This window comes from Netta rufina (genome assembly GCF_964035555.1).
Source record: "Netta rufina genome assembly, chromosome: 7".
Taxonomy (NCBI): domain Eukaryota; kingdom Metazoa; phylum Chordata; class Aves; order Anseriformes; family Anatidae; genus Netta; species Netta rufina.
The window spans coordinates 22,607,962-22,620,291 of NC_140130.1; the positions used below are offsets into that span (position 1 = coordinate 22,607,962).

The window sequence follows — 12,330 nt, forward strand, 5'->3', positions numbered from 1 at the left end:
AGTGAAATACAGAAAACACATCCAGGTGACTGATGTGATTTGCAGAGTAAGTCTTCATCTGCTGAAGACAGGGCATGATAAGTGAAGATGGACATGAACTTGTAATGAAACATTTTAAAGTTTGTTTTATGCAGAAACCACATATAAAACAGGAAAAAAAATGATACATTTTTCCTACTTTAAAAGAACCTAATGTGTATTCATTGCATTAGTATATGTTAAACAAATGTAAGAATTGTAGAAACCCTTCTGTGTGCGTACTATATTTGACATTGTTGCACATGCATAGATAGTATTTTGAAGCTATTTCATTTTCTGCATGTTTAGAAATAGCAGCATAGCCTTTCACATCATAAAACACATTGGCAGTATGTGCAGAGTAAAGAAAGCATACTGAATGCAGAACATCAAACTATATGTATACTGAAGATGTCATGAGAGACATAAATAAAGACATTTTTTGAGAAGGAACAGTAGTAAAAAGTACAGATATGCAAATGTCTGATTTGAGGATTTTGTAAGAAGAAAGATAGGGACAGTTTGTCTTGTTTGGGTTTGATTTTGAAGTTAAACCCACCCAACCAATTGAATGACAGACGCTTTACTTTTTTCTATAGCTAGTACTCAGTGTACAATCACTGCTCACCTTCAAGCAAATTCATACCTGCACAGAAAATACTAGTTCCTATGTTACATGGCTGTAATTCAAAATAAGTGGAAATTCTTCCCTGATCTTTTCTTAGTACTAAGTGTTTCCAGTTGATACAGATTTTATTTTAAAACAACGAAACAATGGCTTTAATAAGAGAGCTACCAGCAGTGACTTTTCTGGACTTTTCTGTATCTCCCAGATTTCATGTATAAGACTGAAGAATAATCTAAAAACAGTATTTTAAAAAGTAATTATAATGAATATGGTCATTCAGAATATTGAATAAATAGATACTATATGTCAAGGTAGATTCTAAGTCACAATAAAAGTCACTATAGGATAATACTTAAAACTAATTTTTAAAAACAAAAAGTATATAGAATAAATGTTCAGGAATGGAAGCAGGTTAAATAGAATAAACTTTAAAATCTCGTTATTACATAAAGATATACCTTTGTGACGTTACAAACAAACTATCCACAGAGTAAGAAGAAACAGACCTAGAATCTCTAAAATCAATATAAAGAATTTACATCCAAGCAAACTTATGGGAATAAGTTCCCAGAGCAAATTCCCAAACCAATATCAATATCCAATATAAGAAAAGCAAAATGCTTTGTGTGCCATAGCACACAAAGAAAAGGGCAGGTAAAAAGGAAAATGGGCAAAAGTAGACAATTCCCAAAGCAAAATGAACGGGACAAACTCTAGTGTGTAAAATGAAGTGTCTTGGTATGGATATACAATCATGTTTTTTTTTGCAATACTTGGAGAAATGATACTTTGAAACCCAAATAAACTATGATGAAATTCTGATGTCCATCAGAATTGAGCCAAAGCCATGGTAATATGCCATACATGTAAACTGAGAAAATAGCTTTTTTTTTTTTTCATGGTGTCCTGCTCCACTAGGCAGTTTTTTATTTATTTCTGCAGTCATAAAAGGTAGAGATTAAGAAAGAAAAAAAAAAAAAAAAAAGGATAATCTTGTAGTAATCTGTTACAAGATTTACACAGACATACTCAAAGTTCATCATATTTGATGACAGAAGTGCCATGATACTCTCTAAAAAGTGATGTATGCTGGGAAATGAGAGAAAATCATGTTGGAAATGTTGATAACATAATTCATGCTACATGTATGACACCCTAGAAGAAGAAGTACAGAATGATCCTAATGATATAGTGTAGCATGATCCAACTGATATATTGTAGGTAGTATAGCAGTATTTTGTTGGGTATTTCAGGTTGTATTTTGTAAAAAAGATGTATGTGGTTATGCAAAATTGCTATGTGAATCTTCTCTGCACAAATGTGTTTCAGTCTCTTGTAATCTTTTTAGTGTAGAAGTGAATGAAGAGATATCCAGACTGGGAGAACATGTCCAGACTGGACCAGAAAAACTAGTTAAAAGCAGATAATTCCTGTGAAAGTTGTTGAAAGTATTTTCATTTACATTTTAATTGAGTTCACAAATTCTACACATTACTTAAAGTGTTAGATTTCCTTAGCTGATCTTATTGCCCTGAAAAATTCTGTACGCATGCATTCTCAGCATGGAAAAAAAAAAAGTATCTTTAATGTATAAGCAACTCAATGAAGTTAGTAACACTAAGAATACGCTTGAATGAAAATACTTTCCTTAAACAGGTTCACAGGTAATTAAAATATATATACATGTCTGTTCATGAAAATATATAATCTAACAATCTGGAAGATAAGTTTTTAAATGCTGTCACTGCAGGTACTGTTCAAATCTTAGAGTCAAAACTACTTGTTTTTGTAGAAATACCATAGGAAATCACAGAATCACAGAATTTCTAGGTTGGAAGAGACCTCAAATCATTTTGGAATCCACTGGTAATCACCAAAATTATCATAGAATCATAGAATCGTAGAATATCCTGAGTCGGAAGGGACCCTTAAGGATCATCAAGTCCAACTCTTGACACCGCACAGGTCTACCCAAAAGTTCAGACCATGTGACTAAGTGCACAGTCCAATCTCTTCTTAAATTCAGACAGGCTCGGTGCAGTGACCACTTCCCTGGGGAGCCTGTTCCAGTGTGCAACCACCCTCTCTGTGAAGAACCCCCTCCTGATGTCAAGCCTAAATTTCCCCTGCCTCAGCTTAACCCCGTTCCCGCGGGTCCTGTCACTGGTGTTAATGGAGAAAAGGTCTCCTGCCTCTCGACACCCCCTTACGAGGAAGTTGTAGACTGTGATGAGGTCTCCCCTCAGCCTCCTCTTCTCCAGGCTGAACAGGCCCAGTGACCTAACTGCACATCTAACAGTCTGGTTTTGACTTTTCTAGTATAAATCATAATTATTATTTATATAAGACTTAGTTTCTGCATTAATGAGAAAGTTAATTATTGCACAGTCTACTAGGCAGCTTCTAAATGGATACAATTAATTATCTATAAAGATTCTGAGAATTTTACATACACTGAATTGCAGTGAAAGGCACTTTCATTATAAAACCTATTAGGAAATAGGTCCTATACAGCTTAAGACTTTTCCCTTCACAGTTCCTCTTTGGGACTTTCTGTGCTAGCCCGAAGTAGTGGCTGGCAGTGGAAATCCTTGCATTAAGTTATTTTTGGCAATCCTATTAACTTTTACATATGAACTTACTATAATTTTATAGATTTTCTGTATGATCTGACATTCATATTGATTTTATGCAATAATATATATATATTTACATACTGATCGTATATTTTTCAGTAACGAAAATATTTCTAAAATTGTATAATGTCTGAAAGTGGTATAAGCAAGTGATCATAGGATTTTCCCAAAGAACTTCAGAATTTTTCTTCACGATTAGCATATCTACTACCAAACATAGTACCAATTTAACCTTTAACATTTTAGCATATGGACATCACCTGTAATGCAATCTGACAAATCAAAAGGCCACTCTGGCTCAGAAAAAATAAAAGAAGTAAACAGAATTGAAAAGTTAAACGGAATGCATGGAACATATTATGTGGAACTTGAATTTCAGAAATTAGGGATTATATACATACAGGCTATGTTTGCTCCTTTGAATTCAGTCCTGTGTCAGATGAACAAGTAAACTTTTTATTTAACAGTTTTTTTTAAACAAGCAATGAAGCTGAAACTGTAAATTACATTAATAAAATTATTTCCTCAAAGTCCAAGTGTGAATACTGAGTCTACAGTCCCCTATAAACTACATGTTTGTCTGTGATAGACAGGAGGCTTAAAAATTCACTTTATGTTGACATTTTAGTGAGGTAGAGGAAGGATTAACTGTATAAGTGATCTCTTTACACAATGGAGATAATTTCCAGGATCAGACTAGAACAGGGATTAGGTCCAGACTACTGGTCTGATGGAAACCAGACGATGGAATCATATTCAGTGGTAATAAAATTTCATAAACTGTTCTCACATTGTCTGAGTTCAAATGTTACAGCAGACCTATTTGTGTGCCATTGTTGTGATATCCATACAGCACAGTCAGGTCATGGGACAGTGTTTTGGAAGCACTTTGTAACATGATCTTAAACTGGAGTCTTGGGCTGGGAAGATGCCATTAAGCCAATTTAATCAGAGATGGAAATGACGACAGTATCAAAATACAAGCCACTGTATCATAAAACAGGAAGCTATATTATCTTGAGGTCTCTTCCAACCTAGAAATTCTGTGATTCTGTGATACTGAGCCTTTTTTTTTTTTTTCTTTTTTTCATCCAGGAGTCCAGTTGGGCAGTGAAAGCTGCAACTACTGATGGCAGAAATGGGATTTTAGATCTGCGTCTAAACTCTAAAAAATGAACAGACAGCTACTGACTAAATTTATATCCATTTGTACAAGTGCCTGAAAATATCACTATGGGCAAACTATAAAAGCATTGATTGTGTTATTAGGAGAGTTTGTGATCATCTGTTTCAGTTCTCTCCCATCACCTGTCCACTAATTGCTTTATGAACTTTTAAAAATTTATTAGTACAATTGGCTATCAAAAGACAGACGGCATAAAAAATTGTTTATGCTTAGTAAGCAGATGATTTACAATATTGTACATTTGAAGAGGGCTATGAATTTTACCACAAAACAATGTAAACATTCTCATTTAATAAGCTTTTTTAAGGACAACTTTTTATGCTTTTATTAGAAGTAAATTAAAGTTGTAATCACCATTTGTACTCGGTGATTTTCACTAGATTTTTTTTCTTCTTTATGATTAATCCTGTGCTAAATAGAGGAAGATTCTAAGAATAAGTTCATCATCTAAAATGACATTCTAAATAGTCAGAGTAATGAGTACTTTAAAATACAGTGACCAAACATTGGAAACTAGGAACTCCCACCTCCGTCACAAATTCTCTATTTTCCTGAATTTTGCATAGCACAATCAGGTAGGTTTACTGTTTGTCTGTGAGAATATACAGAAATAATTTTGCTTGTGGATGATGATAAAGAATCCTATTTTCTGTTAGCATTTACATTTCTACAGATTGTTCTATTAAACAGTGAAGAAAATAACATAAGGAATGCAACTCATTTGAGAATAAATTAAAGGAATTCTTAGCCAAAAAGTTTCAGAGAACAAAAATGAATAGAAACCCCTTGTTTTTCAGGATTTGGTTAAAGGAATATATTTTATTTATTCACATATCTCATTTAAAACCTGAGCACATTTAGTGCTAAAACCTAAAGCCATGAAACTAACATTTAGTTGAATCTCCTGTAATGCGCTGTTACAAAATTTACAAATACACACATGTGATAACTAGTGATCTATCTAATAACGTGACTTCTGCCAGAATAAATATAAATTAGTTTAAAATTTCTTTGCATGGAAGTAAGTTTACTTTCTACATTCTAACTTCTTCCTCTGGGTACATAGTAGTCTTCCTTCTGTACGTTGTATAAACTCAGGTAGGTTCAAAATACATTAGGAAAGATTTTACTGAGCTGTTTATAGGGTAACATTCTGCTAACACTTTAGAAAGGGTTTCAAACATGTGTTCTGCCTTGCTCTGTGTATTTGGTATATGAATGCTGATATGAGAGATGGGAAACTTGTATTTATGATACAATTCGTTTTAAGAGGAGAGAGACACCAGTGCTTGAACATCAAACTTTCAAGAAATGCATTTACTAGAAATGCTGTTACTCAGTTTCTGAAAGAACAATATTGGTACAGATGATAAAGAAAACTTTCCAAATTACGTAATTCCACGTATATTTCTGTACTGACAAAACATATCCCATACATTGCAGAGCATTTCAGGGTTGCTTCTTGCAGAAATCTTCTTTTAGATCTCTGATACTTGGTTTTCATCTTCTGTATGTCTCTTTTAAGAGACAACTGTCTATGTTATCTTATAGACAGAGATGTTAACACTGTCCACAGAGGAAATGAATTACATTGCAGGTAACAAATTTTAACAAATTCTTCCATTATTAAGAATGGCTCTTTTTTACTAGAAGACCCTGAAAGCACAAACTACTACATCACTGCCTAATCTTTATAGAAGATTAAAATGCAACAGAGAGAAAATAACTTTAATCAAAATACTTTCAAAGTTCAATACACTGGTAGTATTATCCAGAAAAGTATCATTTTGTCATACTAAGTATTTAAAGAAATAAGCCTATTAAACTGAGATTCAGCTGATGGATAACAAAAATTAAACTCTGCAATACTTAAATTTAATAACATGCTCAGTCAAATGTAAAATTCCATTTCCTGCTAGATCAGAATTTAATTGTTCCACTTCATTATTTGATAATAACAGTACATTCTATTAAAAGGCTTATTTGTTATTTTATTTCTTGGGCTACTACTCAAAAACTGCTATGTAACACTCTCCCTCTGTATATAGTTCAGAAAACAGAGAATATAATATTATTTAGCGGAAGTAAAGATAATTTCCCTAGACTAACAAATTTCTGAAATCTGAAATCCAGAGAGCACCTCACTAAAACAAATATTCCTGAATTACTTCAAATATGTTGCTTATACATTGAAAAGTTTGCAGAACTGTTCTGGGTCAGAACTGTTTGCAGAACTGACCCAGACACAGAATGCACAAGACATTTACTCACTTCTATTCACATCCTGCATTCCTTCATTCTTCCTGATTATATTTGTGGATATCTGTTAGCACAACAAAATATTATGCACCCAATACACTAGTTTATGGATACTTAAATGTTGAAATTATAAACCAGTTTACAACACCAACAACCCATAAAATACATTTGCCAAATCAGTACGCTGCTTAAAGGTTCTACTCAAAACACATTAAAATACTTAAGTTATATTCACAACTGTACTGACTTACCCTGGTAGAAGAATTCACCAAGGAACTATTCAGATTGCCAGTGTTGCACTTGAAATTTAAATGTTGATCAGAATGGGAATCTGCTTCCCAGCTTCCCAAATCATGCACCAACTTGTCAGAATTTGCAGATATTTTCTGGAAAGCAGTGCAGGTCATTCCTATGAAACTTGATGGCTTGATCATAAAGGCCTCCAGAGCAATATTATGAGATACCTGTCAAGAAAGATGCAGGTATGTTGCTAACTCATTAAGCGTAATTACATTATACATGCACTTTGTATTTACTATACGTATGTTATAAAGGATTGTGCACGTACATGTACACGTACAATTTGCTTTCCATACACAAGCATATGTGAAAGAAAGAAAACTGAATTTATTTAAAAAATAAAAAAAAAGATCTAGAATTCTACAACAGTACAGAGGGTTTGCTTGAAAATTCCTTAGGGATAAGTAAAAACAGATGACAGGATAGCAAGTAAATATACAAAAGGACTTAATTTGTCTCTCAATTTGTATCAGTTTTGCGACTGTATCATTATCAGCTTCAACAGACTGAATCCCAATTTAAAGCATATACATATGAAGTGAATTAGTAACTGCAGTAGTAGGAATTATTTAAAAAATGGGCAAGGATGTGCTGTCTGCCTCAGAAGTGAAACAGAAACATGCTTAGCTATTTGTTGTGTGGACTGATTGATTTCTGATTTTTTTATATATTTTTTTTTATTTTTGCAGATCATGTTCCATTATCATGTTTGCAGAATACTGTTAACATAGAATCATAGAATGGCTAGAGTTGGAAGGGACATGGAAGATCATCTAGTTTCACACACACACACCACCATGGGCAGGGATGCCACCCACTAGATCAGGTTGGTCAGGGACTCATCCAATCTGGTCTTGAACACCCCATCCACAAGCTCTCTGGACAACCTGTTTCAGTGCCTCACCACCCTTTATGTGAAGAATTTCTTCCTAACCTCTAATCTAAATCTCCCTTCTTTTAGTTTAAAACCATTCCCCCTTGTCCTGTCATTATCTGATGTACTGGGTCTGGCTGGAATGTTAACTTTCCCGGCAGCAGCCCATACAGTGCCATACTCTGTACTTGTAGCTGGAACAGCAGTGTTATCACACCAGTGTTGTGTCTACTGCTGAGCAGCAGCGGCACAGCATTGGGCCTTTCTCTAACCCTCCTAGGGGGTGGGCAAAAAGTGAGGAGAGAAACATCACCAGGGCAGCTGACCTAAACCAATCAAAGGGATATTCCATACCATGTGGTGTCACACTCAGCAATAAAAGGTGGAAACAGGAAGAAGAGGGGAGGGGTGGGCTCTCATTGAGAAGACGTCGGTCCTCCTCTCAAACACCGGCTGCGTGCGTTGAGGCCTTGCTTCAAGGACGTGGTCAATCATCGCTCATTTGTGGGAAGTAGAGAGTAATTTCTTTCCTCTGCACTTCCATATAGCTTTCATTTATTTTGTTTGTTTGTTTTCCTCCCTTCTTTTTATTTTTCCCTTTTTCCCCTCCCTTTTTCCCCTTTCCCTTTTATTTCCCCTTAGTTAAATTGTTTAGTTCATGGTAGTCTTTATTTAATTATTATAATTATTTCCCTTTAATTAAATTATCCTTATCTCAACCCGTGAGTTGTTCTTTGCTTTACTTCTCCCCCTCCTCATCTAAAGGAGGGGGAGTGAGAGAGCGGTTGTGGGGTTTAGCTGCCCAGCACGGTAAAACCACCACATCTGATTGAACAAAAAGTCACTTCCTATCTTTTTTTATAAGCCCCCTTTAAGTATTCATAGGCTGCAATAAGGTCACCCCGGAGTCTACCCTGTAGGCCAAACAGCCCCAGGTCTCTCATCCTTTCTTCATAGGAGTGGTGCTCCAGCCTTCTGGTCATCTTTGTGGCCCTCCCCTGTACCCGTTCTAACAGATCAACAACCTTCTTGTACTTGGGGCCCCAGACCTGGACACAGTAGTCCAACTGGGAACTCACATGGGCAGAGCAGAGGGGGAAAATCACCTTCCTCTCCTGCTGGCCACCCCTCTGTAGATGCTGCCCAGGATGCAGTTGGCATTATGGGCTGGCAAGCATGCACTGCTGACTCATGTTGAGCTTTTCATCCACCAGAACCCCAAAGTCCTCCTCTGCAGGGCTGCTCTCAATGAGTTCTTCTCACAGTCTCTACTCATTGCCAGGACTGCCCTGATGGAGGTGCAGCACCTTGCTCTTAGATTTGTTGAACCTCACTAGGTTCACATGGGCCCACTTCTCAAGCTTGTCCAGGCCCCTTTGGATGGCATCCTTTCCTTCCGTTGTATCAACTGCACCACTCAGCTTGGTGATACACATCACCAGAATCAAGCCACTTGCCTCAGTTAAAACTTCTGTGTGGAAACACATGTTCTTGAACCCTGGCAATAGCCATTTAAGTATTCAGAAATTCAAATTTCTGCTGTAGAATGGAAATAGCACTGGTTTCCTACTACACATTTGTGAGATGAAGGTTAATAAGCAAATGTTAGCTAGATAATGGTGTATAGAGGATTCAGGTGATTTCACATATAAAATCCATGTTTTTGTTTTTGTTTTTTTAAAGAGTAGGAAATTCTTTAAACATAAATCTTTTCACTCCACAAATAATCTTATAAAGGCCCGACAACATTCAAATATTATGAACACACCATTCTCAGCATACAGAAATGCATAAAACAGAATGCAAAACAGTGTTCCTTACATAGCACTCTAAAACGAGCTTTAAATTGATACAGATGAACACAGAGAAAAATTATCCATGGAAACAAGCAACAGTCAGAAAGGTACGTGTTAGGAAACAACACAAGTTAATTTTATATAAGTGTTGCAGATATAAAAAATGCTAATGTGGAGCCCATTTCCTAAGTTTCACATAAGAGCATCACACTGCAGAATGGCCAAAGGGTTTCCTTACAGGGGTAAGCTGAGAACAGCACTGAAGAGAGCAAAGTAAAAGCACAAAAACAACCAACCAAACAGTCAAAAACTTTGCAATTAGCCTAAAATATTCTGAAAGTTTCATCAGGCAGAGAGTAAAATTAAAACCCTTCAGAGGCTGGTTTGAAGGCAGCTACACACTCCTGACAGGACTACAGAGTTAAGTTTTGTCATCCATGGGAAGGCTTCCTTCTCATATTGCACATCTGACAGGTACACACAGAAATATATGCTGGAGTGAAGAAGCACCTCAGAACAATACTGATGCCTGCCTGAGCAGTGTGGTGACTGTGTCACAGCCTGGCCACCAGCCAGCCATGTTGCCCCAGGCCTGCCACTGACCAGGGCCTTGCCACAGCCCAGCCTGGCAATCGCAGGGCTGCGACCTGACCCAGTTGCCATCACCAGGCCTCACAGGGACTAGCAGCGTTATGCTCCCTGCTTGGGCTCATCACCACCACTAAACACATGTGCCTGGGCTGGGGCAACCCTGCCCTGCCCTGCTCCCTGTCTGGGGGCAGTGGAAAAGGCCCCGGCTGGCAAAGCCTAGCCCTGCCACCCGCAGGGGAGACCCAGGCCCTCAGGCCACCCTGACATAAACTTCTTTTCCACAGGACTTCTCTAAAATTTTAAATACCATACTGAAAAATAATATTTTGTTTTGTTTTATTTTTAACTGTTACATGATTATTAAAGTATAATTTTAATAGAATAAAGTATAATTTAGTAATAATAAAGTATAATTTTAGTAGCTTTAAGTATATATGTACAATATATACCTCTAGAATGTATCTATCAAATGAGATTTAAGAAGATCTAAATGAGGGTGTCAATCATGGCATTTTTCTGACCTTGAAATTAGTCATTCCAAAACTTTATGGAACTCGAAAACCATTTTTGTCTTTCACAAATGATAAAGGAGTTACAGCAGAAGTTACTCCCAGGTGGCTTTTCAACATACAGGGAACACAGTCGTCCATATGATATACAATTGTATATCATAATTGCTTATTGAGGTCCATTTTTTCAGGAACCTTATTATGAAGTAGTAGCTGCTTAAGATTTGGGGGTTTTATATGACGATTTCTAAAATAAAGAAAGCAGATGCAATGTCTGCATGCAGTTTGCTGGCTAATCTCCAGGAGGAACAGAAGTGTTTGATATTTGAGGAGATAACACCAAAAAAACCTTCATAGCCTTGTTTATTTACAAATTGCACTCAACGGTTCTGTATGAAGCAATAGAGAACCCCTAGGAAATTTGCAAAAGACATTGCAGAAAACATTGCAAAAGACTTCTAAAAGGCAAATCATAAAGGCATCATTCATTGATATAAATATTTGTAGCAAACTTGATTATTTTATGTAGATATTTTCTTTTTAAATTATTTTAATAATCATATTATTTTATTCTTCTTAAAACAAAACAAAACAAACAAAAAACCAAACAAACAAAAAAAAACAAACAAACCAAACCAAACCAACCAACCAAACAAAAAACTATCCAATGTGTTTTATGACTTTATTCTGCAAGTGGAACGATTGATTTTCTAAAATTATACAGAGAGGGGACTAAGGCCATTATGCTGTTAAGTTCAGCTTTTTTTTTTTTTTTTTTATATACTTTATTGCATATCTGAAACTAAAACTGAATTCACCTCTAGTAGCTTCACCTGCATTTCTCAACTGCGTTGGACAGTGAGAAAATAATAAAGGTTGTTTAAAATCAAGGAAGCAGGCAAATGAACCCATGGAGCAATAACACTTCGAAATATTTAACTAAAACTCTGATAAAGATAACTTTCAAGCTTTTGATTTAGATGCATTTCTAAGCTTTAGACATTGAAACAGACAGTTTCTCAGTATCAAATGAGAACCCCTCAGTATCCAAATGTCAAATTCATCATGTAAGTCAAGACCAAGGAAAAAAAAAACAGTTACTTCATTCTGCTACAGGTTGCTTCTAAATAACTAAAAATATCTGCAAATTAATTATCTTTATGACAAGGTACACCTTTTTTTGAACATTTTGTCAATTCTTTAAGCATGTGTTCTCTAAACTCCTCTCTGAAAGGCATATTAAAAACTTTAGGTGACAAGGGAGCATGTCATCTTTGCTCTTATTAAAAAAATTTCACTCAATTTATCCCTTTCAAAATAAACCCAGATACTACAGTGACAAGAAAAATAGAAACTGAGTGAATACTAAGAACACTAGAAATATGAAGTTGTGAACATTGTATGGATGCATTAAATCAAATTCAGGAAAAACAATTTTTAATACAATTAGTGATATTCAGAAAAAAAAAACAAACAAACAACAAACAAACAAACAAAAAAAAACAATCCAAGTGTATCTACATAAATGGGCTA

At 35.6% G+C, this 12,330-nt stretch overlaps 1 protein-coding gene across 1 annotated transcript in view; it reads right to left on the reverse strand.

The window, feature by feature from the left end:
* Window positions 1-12,330, reverse strand: part of LOC311211169 (adhesion G protein-coupled receptor A3-like) — a gene marked incomplete at both ends in the record, with an annotated part of 272,815 nt that overhangs the window by 112,856 nt on the left and 147,629 nt on the right. The window contains one exon of the mRNA XM_084289723.1: window positions 6,979-7,191. Coding sequence (XP_084145849.1) covers window positions 6,979-7,191 — 213 coding nt within the window. The remainder of the gene's footprint in view (window positions 1-6,978; window positions 7,192-12,330) is intronic.